Source organism: Tamandua tetradactyla, chromosome 4 (assembly GCF_023851605.1).
Source record: "Tamandua tetradactyla isolate mTamTet1 chromosome 4, mTamTet1.pri, whole genome shotgun sequence".
Classification (NCBI taxonomy): Eukaryota; Metazoa; Chordata; class Mammalia; order Pilosa; family Myrmecophagidae; genus Tamandua; species Tamandua tetradactyla.
The window spans coordinates 89,212,045-89,231,127 of record NC_135330.1 but is presented as its reverse complement, the minus strand read 5'-3'; the positions used below and the strand labels follow the sequence as shown (position 1 = coordinate 89,231,127).

Here is a 19,083-nt window from a genome sequence, read left to right as displayed (position 1 = left end):
GCAAGGCTGGGTTTGAAGTTGGAATTCTCAGGCTCAGTTTTCCATGCTCAAGCCCTGTGCTTTAGGTAAGGCTGACCCCAGCCATGACCCCTGCCTATAGCTCCCATCTCTACCTTGAGAGACTTCACAAGTGTGCTAGGTCAGTTCTTACCCCCTTTGGGTCAGAGGCCAAAGAGCTTTCATATTAATGATGTGGCCCTTGGGTTGATATATCTAGGGGAAAGAACTGACCAGGGCTAAGAAGTGGGTTGGGTCATTTTAGGGAGAAAATTCCAGGCACCTGGAGGGAGGTCTAGAAGTGAGAGGTGGACTGTGCATGGGTCTATGCCCTTGCTGATTCAGGTTGCCTTCTTTGAGACATGGGTGGAAGAGAGAATGGATCTTCAAAAGTACTTGGTGTCCAGGTGGGCCACAGTAGCTTAGCAGGCAGAGTTCTTGCCTGCCATGCTGGAGATCCCAGTTCAATTCCCAGTGCCCGCCCAAGCAAAAAAAAATTGAAAAGTACTTGGTGTCTGAGCAGTTCAAGGGATAATTGCCCATTTGTGGTTCTAGAACCTTTCCTTTGGCAGGAGTAGTAAATCCTCTCTGTGTGGGGACATCTTTTGGATGAGGGACTGTGTAAAGAAAAAGAAAAAGGGCTTCAGAGGACAGGTGTGTGCCATGCAAATGACATCAAGAGGACTGCCACTGGCATTTCCTCCTGCTTTATTCACTGTGTGACCCCTCAAATTGTAGGACAGTCTTCGAGTCTCTTCTCTGGCCATCACCTCAATCACAAATAATACTGAAAATACATATTGATATATATAGCTCAAAATGACATGGCATTTGGGATAATCAAAATATTGTTGAATGGAATCTGTGAATTCACATGAATTGATGCAGAACCACCCTGCCTGCATGTATAGGTTATGAACTGCATAAACTCAGGTGGTGCCATCCATATAGAATACATATGGATGGCACCCCCTAGAGTTGTGCAAAGCGTGGACTGCACAGCATCAGGCAGCATCCTTGAATTGAAGTGCCTTGCCATTCACCTAAGTTTTTCCCTGAAAAAATATATGTTCTTCTGGTTAAAATATGTTCAATTCTAATTTGAACATTGTGGCCACTTTTATTTGGTTCTTTATTTATACTAACCTTGATGATTTACTAGGGGAATACATGGACAGAAAACTGGCTCAAGTTCCACTTTATTTTAAAATAGATATTTTCTGCAAAGGGTTTAGGTGTGAAATGAAAAATGAGTAAGCTTGATGGTTGACAAATTTTACTTGTACGTGTGGATGAAAACTCATAGGAAATAACTTTGGAAATTCACTTAAATGTTATATCAAAGTTTACTTTTATTTCAAAGTAAGCATTTACATAGAAGGTCAATTAGCTTTGATTGGAAAATAAGTAACAAGTATTTTAGTCACAAGTTCTTGTTGTTAATTTAAAAAAGTATTTTAAATGTTTTTGGCATTTTTCATGGAGATACCCTAAAACAAAATATTCTAATCTCGGTGCCTGCAGAGTAAGCCAAAAAATTAAGGTGGTGTACTATTGCATATCTCTCTGAGATGGCTTTATTTATAACCGCTTATACATAAATGATTTCAGTAGAAAAGTATATTTTATTTTACCTGGTTGGCTTAAAGCAAAGATAAGATTTACTCAGTGTTGGAAGCTTTCTTGAGGACCAAGTAGAAAGAAGAACTGTTTTAGATGCCATTATGGAGGTGGTTAATAATATGTTCATGAATGAAAATGGACCTGCCAAAACATGGTTTGAAAGTAATCCCTTAAACTATCAAAGAATAATAAAGGTGATATGAACATTGTTATTTGTCTCTCGAATAAAAGTAACAAAATTGCTATTAAAATGGCCAATCATATAATGAAGTATAAAAAAAGAAATGATCATAATTTGTTGATTGAAGTTTTTCTAGCCAAAATGATTTGTGATTTCTTTTTATTCTTTTCTTTTCTTTTTTGAAGGGAGGCTGGGGGCTAAGGAGGGAGAGATATAGCTGATGGGAAACCAATGAAAATTTCAGGTTTTATTTGTCTGTCCTGCCAAATAGTCTGTTCAATCCTAAAAACCTTGAAGTGTATCTAGCTCATTTTAGTTGGTATAAGTTAGTTCTTTATTAGCCAAAATGCATACTTACAGATCTTTGTGGGTTTTTTCTTTATTCTCTTTTTTTAGGAGAAAACCCTGATGTCATTTATGAAGGTAGGTATCATGTTTCCTTTATTTTGTTTTTTTCTTTTCAAAATGTTTGTCTAAAATAAAATAAGTCAACAGAAAGAAGACCATTAAGTTAAGCTAAATATATGCTTCAAGCATTACATATGCCAAAATAATATTTCAAAAAGCGTTCAATATTGATGGCCCTTCTCCCTTGATATTTACAGTGCCTGTAAATAGCACTTTCTCATTCTGTGTTCTTGGAAGTAGTAAATCCGTTCTGCTGTAACAGACATTTGGTTTCCATAATTAGAAACTAATTACCTGTTTAAAAGCCATGACTACAAAGAAAAAGGAGTTGTATCTACTAGTCTGTTTCTGGATAAAACAGATAACCTAATTCAGAATTATGTCTCTTTTATAATAAAGTTTGGCTCACCTCAGAGGTAGGGCAGCTCAACCATTTCATCAGGAGCCCAGCTTCGCTTACCCCCTCCACTCCACTACCAACTATATCAGCTTTGTTGCAGGCTAGTTACCTTTACAGGTGTAAGGCAATGTCAGCAGAGGGGCTACTAAAAGACCATTACACGGGTGTGGAAAAGGGAAGAGCTTCTGAAAAGCGTTCCAGAAGAGAGATAACATTCCCAGAGGCCCCCAGCGAGTCCTCCTTGTATTTTATTTAAGACTTAATGAGGGCAGGTCATGGTGGCTCAGCAGGCTGAGTTTTCACTTCCCATGCCGGAGACCCAGGTTCAATTCCCGGTGCCTGCCCATGCAAAAAATAATAATAAATGAAAGACTTAATGGGTCACTGTTCATTCTTACCCCATTATTGATTAGAGAGTGGTTAACCCTTGACTGAATGGACCCCCCCCCGGAGGTGAGGTTAGACTTCCTTAGGAGATGGGCTCACTGGGCAAAGAATGGACACTTGAACAAAATGGGGTTCTCATAGGAATGTAGAAAGGGAGAGACTGAAAGTTGCCCAGTATTAGCTTTTGACCAGATATCTCACCTCTATTCTGTTATTTTTATTGAATGCCAGGGATATTTCACTAGGAGTGAAAAACCCACCTTTAACAGATTTCAAAACCAGCTTCATGATCAGGGGGCCACTGTGTGGGGAGATGTCAGGCTAAATTTTAAGAAATGGCTTGACAATTAAGACTGATTAAAAGTCATATTGATTAAAATGTTCTATTGATGTGCTTATTCTAGAAAATATTTTATATATTTATAGATATACATTTATATTTTATTTTTCTATAGAATTATTTTGGAGTTTTATATTGACTATGGCTGTGTGTATATTTAATTTGTGCTAATTTTAGCTAGAGAATTATATTGTCTTTACCTGCTTTATACATATTAAGTTGTATTTTTGCAAGCTGTGGTTTGGATGATTGTGTGCATGTGACTTGTATATTTTTGTTTTCATTCGTACAGATATGATTTAAAGAAAGAATGTCTCAAATTGTATCATAAGGCTGAGGTGGTAAGGGATGAGGGGGTGGTGGTGGTGGAAAACATTTGAATTCTGATTTTATAGTTTAAACTTTTGGGGGGACTCTCTAGTGACTTAAGCACTTTAAAACTGTCATCTTCTCAATGGTTCAGGTCTCAATTTTGGTCTTTTGGCAAAAGTGTCATGATAGTTAATTATAGATACTTTAATTATTTAAATTTTAATTGAAGGAAAAACAAATTATGTCTGTTAGTGTGGGATTGAAATTAATACATTGCACTTTATTCAAAATTCAGAATATTGTTCTGAAATTTAAAAAAGAACAGAAAACAGGAAATAAGTGCTTTCTGTTCATTCTGTTAATTCACATTCAAAGGAACACTCTGATAGTAGAAAAAAATTAAATTTTTGGCCCCGAGCCCAGCCTAACATTCCTAATTAAGGAAATATAGACTTAGGGACAAGAAGCACTTACAATGGTCTCTAAGTTAACAAGGTAGCTTGCACCTTATCTATTAGCATTAAAATTTGAAAAAATTGCAAAAACATTGTCTTTAAAAAGGTTACCAAGAATTTTTCATGACCTTTTCTTGTGTAGATGCATAAAGAAATATGTGTAAAAACATGACTGTTCATAAAATATCAGTCCTATATTTCCATGCCTGATTCATTTGTACTAAAATTGATTCCAAAGGTAGCAATTACATTTGAGACATGGTGAAATGAGAATGCATGCTTACAATTCTAAATATTTTGTTGGCACAATGCCTTATCAATTAATAATTCTGAAATGGAATCATTAGTAATTCAGAACTCTTCAAAAGTTCATTTGCAGACCAAAGCTCCATATCCATGCTGATCGCACATTCCATATTGAGTGTCTGCCTCTTACCCAAATAAGATATATCTGCCCAGGGAATAGGTATTGGCAATATCAAGTCCAGGTTCACATTTAAACTCTGCCAGTCCCTTGTCCCATGACTGTGGACTAATCATCTAACTTTCCTTGGCTGACATTCTTCATCTGTAGACCTGGAGGTTAGACTAAATTTCTAAAAACCCTTCCACATCTGTAAATCTATAACTCTTGGATGATCAATTCTTCTTAGTATTTATTTTAAATGCCATCAGTAAAAGGATACTTTCCATTTCCAATGACAACCTGGCTTAGAATTTGACCCCAAAGCATTGATATGAAGATCTGGGTTGAATAAATCTCAAGGTTTTGTACCCTATGAAGCAATGGATTTAATGTAGGCAGCCAGATCCTGCATTGTCCATAGCCAGAGAATCCATGGTTTGGAAACTTGGTGACTTGCATTGCTTTATTCTGTATCTTACTGAGATTCTGTGTTCTTGTGATTATTGACAACCTAATGACAACATGATGGTGTCTTCTCTTTCCCCTTTATTCAATTTAAGATTATGGGACAACAGCAAATGACATTGGGGACACCACAAACAGAAGTAATGACATCTCTCCCACAGATATGGCTGACCAGTCAGGTTGGAAGCATCTCTCAGTGAGTGTGATGAGTTCGTGTTTTGTAGATTGATTCTGAGCAGACTGGCTGCTTCTATGTTGAAGGAATGAGGCTACTTCCATGGGTGTCCTTCAACAAGATATTTCATTATTCTGATGGAAACAGAATGGATACAAACATCTAAATATATTATAAGATTCTAGATAGCCCTTGATTTACTTACATCTTCTTTTGTGGGTTACTTTAATTGTAAGTGGTTCCTATTGCAAATGTCTGTCCTTTAAAATGTTGTTACTGGGAGAGCAAGAAATTATCTTTCCTGTTCAGGGATATGCAGACTTAATCCTGTTTTCCACATCCTCATACCTGTGTTCTTAATTTTTAAAATAAAAGTTGGATTGCATACTAAATGTAAGAGTCAAGAGTTCCAGAATGGACTATGAGAAGGAGGATATTTTAAAAAAATGGAATAAAATTCAGTTCCATACTTAGGAACTTATACCTCAGTCAAAGACTTGAGATGTGAATACTAATACCTAAAATATAAGTAGAAAATGAGCAGTGTGATGAGAGAGGTAGAAACAGAGATAGAAGCATTCCATCCCTTCTAGCTGGGAGACTTAAGGACAAGAAGAACTTACAATGGTCTCTGTAGGATGGTTGGAATTATGATATACAGGAAAGAGAGGAGAGGTCATTTAAGCACTTGAAGTGGTTTGTGTGTGTAAGGAACCCAGTGGGCATGTGTTGAGCCCACAGGTAACCCAGCTACTGAAAATTCTGTGCAACCTTCAGTTTTCTCTCCTTATTGCAAATGATAAATTTAAACATTGAATCAGCAAAAGTCAATGATGTTGGCATGGAAGAAAACATACACACTGCTGTCTCTTTCTAGTATGGCTGCTGGAAGGCAAGATCGATGAAAATGTTTGTTGAAAGTCTGTGCATTGTGACTCCATCTGAGACCCTTGGAAGTAGGCATAAGAAGTGCAAGACAATGCTTTGTATAATTTAAAGAAAAGTTACAAATTATGGATGACTCCTGTATTTAATACATAAACAGTCCTGACCTGAGACAAGGTCCATGATCTAGAAGATAAGTTTCAGGACTCTGAATCTGATACAAAACCTAGAGTTGTTGTCAGCTCATTCAGAAGACAGCTTCAAATGCTGACTTTTTTGGTCCAGCAAGTGGCCCTAGCATAACTTGCCACCTTTGAAGAGGAGGGCATTTCACCTTGTCCTATCCTTCAACATCTCAGACAGAAAACAAGTCATGTCACCTAGGCTTGTCTTCTGCATAAGAACTACTCCTCCCCAACACATGCCCATGACCTGCAACTCTGTATTTATCCCACAAGCTGTTTTTGAGGAGATAATTTTTCTCACCATCACAGGAGTCTTGTTAATGAAAAACTTTAAATTTAGAACTCCTTTAGTATGCTTAAATGTATGTTTGTTTATGGATAGTTGGCTATTTTCAGAAGTAGAACCACTTATGATTCCCCAAGTTGTCTTTAACATTTTATAACAATGTTATAGAGATATTATTATCTCTGTGTACACTGAGGACAAGGAGGCTTGGAGATGCGAACCATCTAGCTCCAGCTCTTATGACTGGTAAGAGCAAGGTGTCTTGCTATAATAAGGACCTATGTCTTCTGAATCCCAGTCAATTACTTCCCAAAGTAGGTATGAGACTCTATGTCGTTACTGCAGAGGGGTTGTACAACTCAGGGCAGGTCCTCTGATCTTATGTCATGGTTAGGGACACGTGTCAACTTGGCCAAGTTGTGGTACCTGTTTATCTGATTGGGCAAGTGCTGGCTTGTCTGTTGCAATGAGGAGACCTAGGATTAGGTCATGATCATGTCAACTGTATCCACAGCTGATTCCATTTGTAATCAGCCAAAGGGGAGTGTCTTCTACAATTAGTGATGCTAAATCTAATCATGGGAAGCCTTTTAAGAAGGACTCAGAGGAGACAGGTTCCATTCCTGCTTTGGCTGGTGAGCCTCTCCTGTGGAGTTCATCCAGGCCATCCGCTGGGGTCGTCGGCTTTGCAGCCTGCCCTGTGGATTTTGGAGCAAAGACTTACCATCTGCTGCAGATAACTACTCTCCCTTTGAGAAACAGCTTTTGGCCTGCTACTGGGCCTTAGTAGAGACTGAACACTTAACCATGGGCCACCAAGTTACCATGAGACCTGAGTTGCCTATCATGAGTTGGGTGTTGTCTGATCCACCAAGCCATAAAGTTGGGCATGCACAGCAGCACTCTATTATAAAATGGAAATAGTGCATACGAGATAGAGCCAGAGCAGGTCCTGAAGGCACAAGTAAGTTACATGAAGAAGTGGCACAAATGCCCATGGTTTCCACTCCTGCTGCCACATTACCTTCTCTTTCACAGACCAGAGCTATGGCCTCTTGGGGAGTTCCTTTACAGTGAATTGACAGAGGAAGAGAAAACTCGGGCCTGGTTTACAGATGGTTCAGCGCGATATGAAGGTACCGCCTGAAAGTGGACATCTGCAGCATTACAACCCCTTTCTGGGGTGTCCTTGAAGGACAGTGGTGACGGGAAATCCTCCTAGTGGGCAGAACTTCGAGCAGTACACCTGTTTGTTCATTTTGCTCGGAAGGAAAACTGGCCAGAGATGCGTCTGTGTACTGACTCATGGGCTATTGCTAATGGTTTGGCTGGATGGTCAGGGACTTGGAAAGACCATAATTGGAAAATTGGTGACAAAGAGGTCTGGAGAAGAAGTATGTGGATAGACCTTTCTGAGTGGGCTAAAAACATGAAGATATTTGTGTCCCATGTGAGTGCACACCAGAGGGTGACTTCAGCAGAGGAAGATTTTAATAATCAAGTGGATAAAATGACCCGTTCTGTGGATACCAGTCAGCCTCTTTCCCCAGCAACTCCTGTCATTGCCCAATGGGCTCATGAACAAAGTGGTCATGGTGATAGGGATGGAGGTTATGCATGGGCTCAGCAACATGGATTTCACCCACCAAGGCTGACCTGGCTACAGCACTGCTGAGTACCCAATCTGCCAGCAGCAGAGACCCACACTCAGCCCCGATATGGCACCATTCCCGAGGTGACCAGCCAGCTACATGTGGTAGGTTGATTACATTGGACCACTCCTTTCATGGAAGGGACAGTGATTTGTTCTAACTGGAATAGACACACACTCTGGATATGGGTTTGCTTCCCCTTCATGCAATGCTTCTGCCAAAACTACCATCCATGGGCTTACAGAATGCCTTATCCATCATCATGGTGTTCCACATAGCATTGCTTCGATCAAGGACACATTCACAGCAAATGAAGTGTGGGAATGAGCACATGTTCATGGAATTCTCTGGTCTTACCATGTTCCCCATCATCCAGAAGTAGCTGGATTGATAGAACGGTGGAATGGCATTTTGAAAATTCAATTACGGTGCCAACTAGGTGGCAAAAACTTGAAAGGCTGGGGTAAAGTTCTCCAGGAAGCTGTGTATGCTCTGAATCAATGTCTGCTGTATGGTGCTGTTTCTCCCATAGCCAGGATCCATGGGTCCAGGAACCAAGGGGTGGAAATGGGTGTGGTACCAATCACTATTACCCCTAGTGATCCACTAGGAAAATTTTTGCTTCCTGTCCCTGCTACCCTGAGTTCTGCTGGTCTACAGGTTTTAGTTCCAAAATGGGGAGTGCTTCCTCCAGGAGAAACAACAGTGATACCACTGAACTGGAAGTTAAAATTGCCACCTGGTCACTTTGAGCTACTTATGCCTTTGGATAAGTAATTGTCTGGGGTAATTGACCCTGACTATCAGAAGGAAGTAGGACTGCAACTACATAATGGAGGTAAAGAAGAGTTTTCTTGGAATATAGGAGATCCCCTAGGGCATCTGTTAGTACTACCATGCCCTGTGATTAAAATCAATGGAAAACTGCAACAACACAATCCAGGCAGGACTACTAACGGCTCTGAGACTTCAGGAATGAAGGTTTGGGTCACCCCACCAGGCAAAGAACCACGGCCAGCTGAAGTGCTTGCTGAGGTTAAAGGGAACATGGAATGGGTAGTGGAAAAGGAAGTGAAAATATGAACTTTGACCACGTGATCAGTTACAAAAATGAGGACTGTAATGCTGTTTTTTTCACGTTATACTATTTAAGTTGTAAGATATCAAGTTTAAGAGTGAATGTTGCCCAAGGATTTGCACCTTATTCTGGAGAGATTTAATGTGTTTCCAGTTATATGCAGGACAGTTGAGTATTGTCAGGTAAAAGAAAAAATGTGTGCTTATTTGTTTTCATTTGGAAATTGAGTACGATTTAAGGTGATATACATATATATAGGTGCCAAGTTGACAATGGGTGAGCTGTCATGGTTAGGTACACGTGTCAACTTGGCCAAGTTGTGGTACCTGTTTATCTGATTGGGCAAGTGCTGGCCTGTCTGTTGCAATGAGGAGATTTCATAGGATTAGGTCATGATCACATCAGCTGCATCCACAGCTGTAATCAGTCAAAAGGGAGTGTCTTCTACAGTGAGTGATGCTTAATCTAATCATGGGAAGCCTTTTAAGGAGGACTCAGAGGAGACAGGTTCCATTCCTGCTTTGGCTGGTGAGCCTCTCCTGTGGAGTTCATCCAGACCATCCATCATAGTCGTCAGCTTTACCCCCCTGCCCTGTGGATTTTGGACTCTGCATTCCTGTGGTCACCTGAAACACTTTTATAAATTTTATGTTTGCATGTGCTCCCTGTTGATTCTTTTTCTCTAGAGAACCCTAACTAATACACCAGGTATTCTTTTTTGTGTCCCTGCTTGAGGCTGAATGTTTCCCCTTGGCTGTAATGGCTTATGATCACTATGCTGTTATACAGCTTCCTCTAAAATAAACTGTCCTCATGAATCAGAAACTGTACTCATGACTGTTGCTTCCTGGATCTTGGAATCTCATGATGGGATCATTGTGTTTGCAGCTACTTTGTCATTCTCTTACTGCAGATCATTGGAAATTCATCACTTCTTCTGTGAGGTAGCTGCCTTTCTAACTTCATCCTACACAGACACTTCTTTCTTTGAAAGATTGTTTTCATCTGCTGTGCAGTGATGCTAAGCTTCAAGTCTTTCAGGTTCTCATATGCATGGGCTTTGGGGAAAGGCATTGCTAGACTTTCACAACTTGCTCCTTCCCCCAGCTGTGGTTGGACTTTCCTGTGGTGCTGCTCTGTTCATGTACATGAGATAAGCCTTAAACCATACCTTTAACTATGACATGGTGATGTTGGCCTTCTATGACTCCTCACTCCCATGCTCATATGTAGCCTCCCCAACAAAGAGGTATCCAGTGGACTTAAGAAACTATTCAGAAAAGGAAAGTTTTTTGTAATTCTATCAAACACCTTTTAAATGATTTTTATTATAAAATATAACATACACAAAGGAAAAAAGCAATAAGTTTCAAAGCATACTCCAACAAGTAGCTACAGAACAGTTTCCAGGGTTTCTCATGGGCTACCATTCAACCATTTCAGATTTTTCCTTCTAGCTGCTCCAAAACACTAAAGACTAGAAGGAATATTAATATGGTGATTCTGCAGTCATGTTCAATTATCAAATCCTATTTTCTCTGTTATATCTCCTCCTTCTCCTTGATTCTTCTCCAAATCTATATGGATCTTTGGGTAGTGTCCTTTTTGAGCTTTTCATGTTTAGAAGGGGTGTCAACACTACAGGATAGGGAAATATAATTAATTGATAATCTCGGAGAGGCTGAGCCCTCTGAGCTTCAGGACTTATCTGACCTAGGAGCCCTCTGGGAATTATAGGTTCCAAGAAGGCAAACGTAGTGCATGAAACATTTATAGAGTCTCAGTTTAAGCCTTAGGTGTTCTTAAGAGTCAACAGGAGTGATGTTGGTTGGGGATTAGCAAACCTTGGAAATTGGCACTACTTAATTGAAGCTTGAATAAAAGTAGCCTCCTGACTCCATTTGCACTCTCTTGGCCACTCATGCCTTATTTTATTACACCTGTTTTCACCCTTTTGGTCCAGAAGTATTGTTGATCCCATGGTGCCATGGCCAGAGTCATCCCTGAGAGTCATGTCCAACATTGTCAGGAAGATTTTCACTGCTGAATGTCATGTCCCATGTATGGGGGATGCTAATGATTTTCCTTGAAGTGTTTGGCTTAGGGAAAGAAAGAGGACATCTGAGCAAAAAAAGAAGCTTCCTGGAAGCAACTCTTAGACTTCATTATGGGTATTCTTTGCCTCTCCCCTACAGAAATAAGTTTCACAGGGTCAAGCCACAAATTCAGAGCTTGGCCATTTTTAATGGAGTCCCCAGTTTTTGAGAGCATACCCAGGCCTTTCCAGATAAAAAAGTTTTACAGTTCCATGGATATGTATTCCCCCTTTGGACCCTCAAGGGGCTCTACCAATGCTTTTTAATTATCAGCCTGCCATAGCCTGAGATGTAATCCTGGTATTACTTTCAGCTATAAGAAATACATGGATTCATTCCTGTTCTGGATTATGAGTTTGAATTGCTTAAATCAGCTATCCAGACAGGTTGATGTAGACTATGATCTACAGAAAATTTAGGTTCTAGACATAATAAACCTCTCTACCATTGGTCCCATACTGTAGGTGGTGTAGTGTACTTACACTATTGTCTTTAACCTGTATTCTAATTTACCTTAGACCCAGACAGATTGGATTCATTTTAAACTCTAATCAAAATCTGATCTCTTTATTGGTTCCCTCAACTGCTATTATATATAGCTTTCCTAACATTCAGGGTTGCAGTACTCCATGTCTGGGTCTTCAGTGTCACAGTGTTTCTCCAAGTTCCAAAGAAATACCAGCTGATACACAAATAGCTCAGTATTTCAGAATCCAGGAATACATTTAAAATTTCTAAGTGTGGCTGCTATAAGGGACTAACGTCCAGACTCCCACTTTTATATCATTATTTTCTGAGAGACACATTATCATATTTGTTCTTTCAAACAACACATTTTGTCCACAAGGCTTATTAAGTTCATTGTGTCTGTGTTGACATCCTTCCTTTTTTTAGCTGCACCACATTCCATCATATAACTGTATCACAGTTCACCACTCTGCTTCTCAGTCATTGTACTCTTCAGCTCCCTCTATCTATTGAACATCATGGATAATGTCCAAAATAAACAACCATGTCTTATAGCATCCTTGCTTGTCTGTACAATCATCAGAATTCTCAGTTATAGACAATTTTCACTGGTTCATAGTGAAAAAGAACTTGCAAATGCAGTGTCACCAACTATCAAATCTGAACTATACTTTATCATTTGTCCCTTCCACCCAATTAGTTTTGCCTCCTAGTGCTGTGGTACTGTTGATATCTTGCTGATAACTGTTGACCATAGCATGTATTTTTAGTTTCTCCCTACATCCCTCTACTATTGGCTGTATCCACTATCTAACCTTTGAACTAGTTCATGTGCAAATGTATTTATAACTGCAGATTTAATCAGTGGGATACATTCCCTTTCAATCATATTCACCTTCAATATGAATTTTATATATAAAACTGCTAATTAGTTACCATCACTTCTATCCATTCCCTAGCATGCAGATTCAACCTCTTTGGGTTACCTGCCATCTATTTCTAGCTTTTGTGTACCTCTAGGTTTGTTATATTCTACAGTGTAAACTTTGAGATGACCTTTACCTGTGTCATAATAACAATATCATAAATAGCTATCCTTTCGGGCCTGACTTATTTCACTGAGGGAACATCATTTTATTTCCTATGTGGCCAGCACTCCATCAGGAAATTGGAAACACTTGAAACATTCATTCCTGCTGGTCTATTTTTTCCATGTTTTTTTTTTGTCAAATTAAAAATTTGTTGTCCTAATATTATAAAAAAAATGAGTACAGTGAGCTGAATCTAAATATTAGCATACACTGCTTCACTTATATGAACTTATCTTATGGCATTGATTTTTAGCTGTCGGTGGCACCTGAATTAGAGTACTTGCCTTTCATATCAGGTTTAAGAATTAATGGTCTTTGCCACACCCAAGGAGTAAAGGTTGGATTTGTTCCATGGTTTATGATGAATGTTTCTTTGTTTACTGATTATTTGCCTGCCAGTACTGTTTTTAGTTTCATCTCTCTTCACTCCAGGTTATTGACTATTTTATTCCTGAATCTTCTCAACTGCATTCCCAAGCCTGTAGATGTGGGACATTAAGTATCAGCACATCTTCACATCAAATCTCATGTCTATAAAATCTCTTTGAAATTCCTCATATTATAACCTCTCTTTGACAATGGATAATATTCCAGATAACAGATCTATTTGTTTTTACTGAACGAACTTCATCTCCATCATGATTATTGAAAAAATAAGCACACTATCATTTCCTGGAACTATTAATCATAAACATTTATATAACTCATAAAATGATTGCTTAATAATTATGTCACAAAATTATTTATGCATTACAAGATGAACTTGCAAAGGTTTATTTGAAGGTTCATGAGACCTAAATCTATTTAAACCAATTTATTTAATGTGTCACTGGTACCAACTCTTTGATGAATTCCTTGATGTAAGCAAACTGTCATCATGGGTTGCACTTTATGTTTTTAAATCCTCTATAGGTTTCAAAGTTAATCAAAATGATTTCCAGCTCCATGTGGGCTACCTTGTTTTATCTATACATAATTTTACTGCAATGATCATTTATTTTTAATATTCTATTTCTATATAACTGTTTTAACTAAATTGGACTTTATTTTTTAAGCACATGTGCTATGAATTATAACCTGTTGCATCATTTAGAACATTATAAAATGTTTTGAGGCAAAAAGAACATTCTTGATGTGAGGATTGTTTGTTTGGATTTTGGGAGTGAAGTTTATACACCATAAATTCAACTGGTTAACTGAACAATTCAGAGATATTTTGGAATATTTTAGAATGTTCAAATAATTCTTCAAGCATCACAACTCATTTCAAAACAATTTCTTCATTTCAAGCAAAAAAGTTATAGTAATTAGCAGTCATTTCACATTTCCTTGGCACTAGCCCCTGATTATCACTAAACTATTTTATCTCTTTGGTTTTCCTTATTCTGGATATTTCATATAATTGAAATTATACAATATGTGACCCATAATGACTGGATTCTTACAATTATGGTTTCAAGGTTTCATCAGGTTGAAGCATGCATTAATGCTAAATTTCTCTATTTAACTAAATAATATTTTACTATGATGTTATACCACATGTTGTCTCTTCATTCATAGATTGATGTACATTTCAGGTGTTTCCACTTTTTAGTTATTATGAAAAATGTTGTGATAATATTAGTATACGGATTTTTGTATGGACCTGTTTTCAAATCTCTTGAGTGGATTTATGAGTAAAATACCATGAGCAAATTCATGAGTCATATGCTAACTCCATGTTTAATTTTTGAGGGATACAAAAATGTTTTCCACAGTGGCTGTAGATCATTCCCACCAGCAGTCTATAACAGTACTGACAGCTACACACCCTCTCAAGCTCTTATTCCCCATTTTTCATGTTGCTTTTATTTGTTCATTTTGTTTTGGTTATAGTCATCAACCAAAATACATATAATAACCTTCATCAGTTGAAATGCTTATTTCTTATAAAAAACCATGGAATTGTGACAGCAGTGGGATGAAATATTTAGTGTGCTCAAAGTAGAAGAAGTTTTCAACTAAAAACTAGTGGTTGTCAGGTGATACCATGTTTGTATTTAGTTTGCATTTCCATAATGACTGATGATGTTGAGCAAGTTTTCATGTGCATATTGTCCACTTGTACAGCTTTTGAAGAGAAATTCCCATTCAAATCATTTGGAATTCATTGTTCTTTTAATTATTGATTTGTCAGAGTTCTTTATATATATGGATACTATATTAATATAAGATAAATTGTTTGCAAATACATTTTACTTTCCAAGAGTTGTCTTTCTACTTTATTGATGGTGTATCTGGAATCTCAAAAGTTGTCCATTTTAATGTAGTACAATATATCTATTATTCTACTATTGCTTATGCTTCTGGTGTTGTCCAAGAAACCATTGTCAAATAGAAGGTTTCAGGGATTTACTTTTCTCTTTTCTTTTATACAGTTTTGTAGTTTTATCTCTTGTATTTAGGCCATTATCCATTATGAATTATTTTATTGTATGCTGTATGTTATGATACTGTGCCAACTTTATTCTTATTTTTTACCCTTTTATTTTGAAATACATTCACATTTACAGGATGCTTTAAAAAATAACACCAACTCTATACAAAGAATTCTAAATTATCCCTACATACCCAGATCCACCAATTTTAGCATTTTGCCGTATTTGTCATATTTGTATCTATTCATTCATCTATTAGTCCATCTAGCTCTAGCTAGCTAGCTGGCTATCATCTTATATGTCTATCATCATCTGTTTGTATAACTATTTATTTATCCAGCTATTTTGAATGCTTGCCTGTTTTATATATCATGTTCCTTGGATACTTAATACTATGTGCGCATTTCCTAAGAACAAAGATAGTCACATTTGTAACCACCTTAGGTGCAGTCATCAAGTTTAAACATTTAATATCATTATAAAGCTTTCAGTCTATATTGCAATTATTTTCAAATACACCAATAATGTTCTTTTTGAACCTTTTTCCTCTCTTGTTAGTTCTCACATTGGATCATGTATTGCATTTAATGTCATTGTTTCTTTAGTTGCTCTTTATTTTAATTGTGTGAACATACATACAATATAAATTTTCATACCTCCACACTCCCATCTTTGCCATTCAGTGGGTTTAATCACTCTCACAATGTTGTGGTATCATCACTACCTTCCGTTAAACCTAATTCCACTGATGCCATCTCCAGGCAACCTGTACTTGAGCTCCTGTCCATATAAGCTTGCTTATTAGCTGATATTTTCTTTGTAGTTATTAATATCATGAGTCTGTAACAATCACATTTGCTTTGATGTCAACTGAAATTCAATAGTGTACACTGTTTCTATAACATTCTGTCCCTACACCTTAATTTAGTTTTGACACAAATTACCTATTTACATATTAGAAGTTCAAAACCATTGTAATGATTTATCATTACATGTTATAAGTTTGTCTTTTACAGCCTGTAAGAAGAAAAAATGGAATTACAAACCAAAAATATAATAGAAATAATGAAAAGCAACCAAAAAGAGTTGAAGACCACAGAGACCAACAAAAATTTAACAATTCTGAGGATTTCAACAACAAATTTTATCTGGCCCAAGAAAGTATCAATATACTTGAAAGTAAGATAATTGAAATCATTCAGTGTGAGGAAGAGAAGGAAGAGAGAATGAAGAAAAATAAATTGAACCTGGAAACCTTTGCAACATATCAAATGTGCATCTATTCATTGTGGGAATCCCAGATAAAGAATAAAGAGAAAGAGAATTAATTCAAAGAGGTAATAGCTGAAGCCTTCCCAATTTTAATGAAAGACATGAGTACACACATCCAAGTGGTGAAGTGATATTCAAATAGGAATAAGCTAAAATAGATCTACACTGAGTTCTTATGTTCTTACAGGCTGTAAAAGACAAACTTATAACATGTAATGATAAATCATTACAATGGTTTTGAACTTCTAATATGTAAATAGGTAATTTGTGTCAAAACTAAATTAAGGTGTAGGGACAGAATGTTATAGAAACAGTGTACACTATTGAATTTCAGTTGACATCAAAGCAAATGTGATTGTTACAGACTCATGATATTAATAACTACAAAGAAAATATCAGCTAATAAGCAAGCTTATATGGACAGGAGCTCAAGTACAGGTTGCCTGGAGATGGCATCAGTGGAATTAGGTTTAACGGAAGGTAGTGATGATACCACAACATTGTGAGAGTGATTAAACCCACTGAATGGCAAAGATGGGAGTGTGGAGGTATGAAAATTTATATTGTATGTATGTTCACACAATTAAAATAAAGAGCAACTAAAGAAACAATGACATTAAATGCAATACATGATCCAATGTGAGAACTAACAAGAGAGGAAAAAGGTTCAAAAAGAACATTATTGGTGTATTTGAAAATAATTGCAATATAGACTGAAAGCTTTTAATGATATTAAATGTTTAAACTTGATGACTGCACCTAAGGTGGTTACAAATGTGACTATCTTTGTTCTTAGGAAATGCGCACATAGTATTAAGTATCCAAGGAACATGATATATAAAACAGGCAAGCATTCAAAATAGCTGGATAAATAAATAGTTATACAAACAGATGATGATAGACATATAAGATGATAGCCAGCTAGCTAGCTAGAGCTAGATGGACTAATAGATGAATGAATAGATACAAATATGACAAATACGGCAAAATGCTAAAATTGGTGGATCTGGGTATGTAGGGATAATTTAGAATTCTTTGTATAGAGTTGGTGTTATTTTTTAAAGCATCCTGTAAATGTGAATGTATTTCAAAATAAAAGGGTAAAAAATAAGAATAAAGTTGGCACAGTATCATAACATACAGCATACAATAAAATAATTCATAATGGATAATGGCCTAAATACAAGAGATAAAACTACAAAACTGTATAAAAGAAAAGAGAAAAGTAAATCCCTGAAACCTCTATTTGACAATGGTTTCTTGGACAACACCAGAAGCATAAGCAATAGTAGAATAATAGATATATTGTACTACATTAAAATGGACAATTTTGAGATTCCAGATACACCATCAATAAAGTAGAAAGACAACTCTTGGAAAGTAAAATGTATTTGCAAACAATTTATCTTATATTAATATAGTATCCATATATATAAAGAACTCTGACAAATCAATAATTAAAAGAACAATGAATTCCAAATGATTTGAATGGGAATTTCTCTTCAAAAGCTGTACAAGTGGACAATATGCACATGAAAACTTGCTCAACATCATCAGTCATTATGGAAATGCAAACTAAATACAAACATGGTATCACCTGACAACCACTAGTTTTAGTTGAAAACTTCTTCTACTTTGAGCACACTAAATATTTCATCCCACTGCTGTCACAATTCCATGGTTTTTTATAAGAAATAAGCATTTCAACTGATGAAGGTTATTATATGTATTTTGGTTGATGACTATAACCAAAACAAAATGAACAAATAAAAGCAACATGAAAAATGGGGAATAAGAGCTTGAGAGGGTGTGTAGCTGTCAGTACTGTTATAGACTGCTGGTGGGAATGATCTACAGCCACTGTGGAAAACATTTTTGTATCCCTCAAAAATTAAACATGGAGTTAGCATATGACTCATGAATTTGCTCATGGTATTTTACTCATAAATCCACTCAAGAGATTTGAAAACAGGTCCATACAAAAATCCGTATACTAATATTATCACAACATTTTTCATAATAACTAAAAAGTGGAAACACCTGAAATGTACATCAATCTATGAATGAAGAGACAACATGTGGTATAACATCATAGTAAAATATTATTTAGTTAAATAGAGAAATTTAGCATTAATGCATGCTTCAACCTGATGAAACCTTGAAACCATAATTGTAAGAATCCAGTCATTATGGGTCACATATTGTATAATTTCAATTATATGAAATATCCAGAATAAGGAAAACCAAAGAGATAAAATAGTTTAGTGATAATCAGGGGCTAGTGCCAAGGAAATGTGAAATGACTGCTAATTACTATAACTTTTTTGCTTGAAATGAAGAAATTGTTTTGAAATGAGTTGTGATGCTTGAAGAATTATTTGAACATTCTAAAATATTCCAAAATATCTCTGAATTGTTCAGTTAACCAGTTGAATTTATGGTGTATAAACTTCACTCCCAAAATCCAAACAAACAATCCTCACATCGAGAATGTTCTTTTTGCC

The 19,083-nt window shown here is 36.7% G+C and overlaps 1 protein-coding gene across 1 annotated transcript in view; it reads left to right on the top strand.

Annotated features, from left to right (window-relative positions):
- Nucleotides 1-19,083, top strand: part of LOC143680355 (BDNF/NT-3 growth factors receptor-like) — a 159,330-nt gene that overhangs the window by 95,755 nt on the left and 44,492 nt on the right. Inside the window, 2 exon segments of the mRNA XM_077156833.1 lie at nucleotides 2,198-2,224; nucleotides 5,070-5,170. Of these exon segments, the coding sequence (XP_077012948.1) occupies nucleotides 2,198-2,224; nucleotides 5,070-5,170 (128 nt within the window).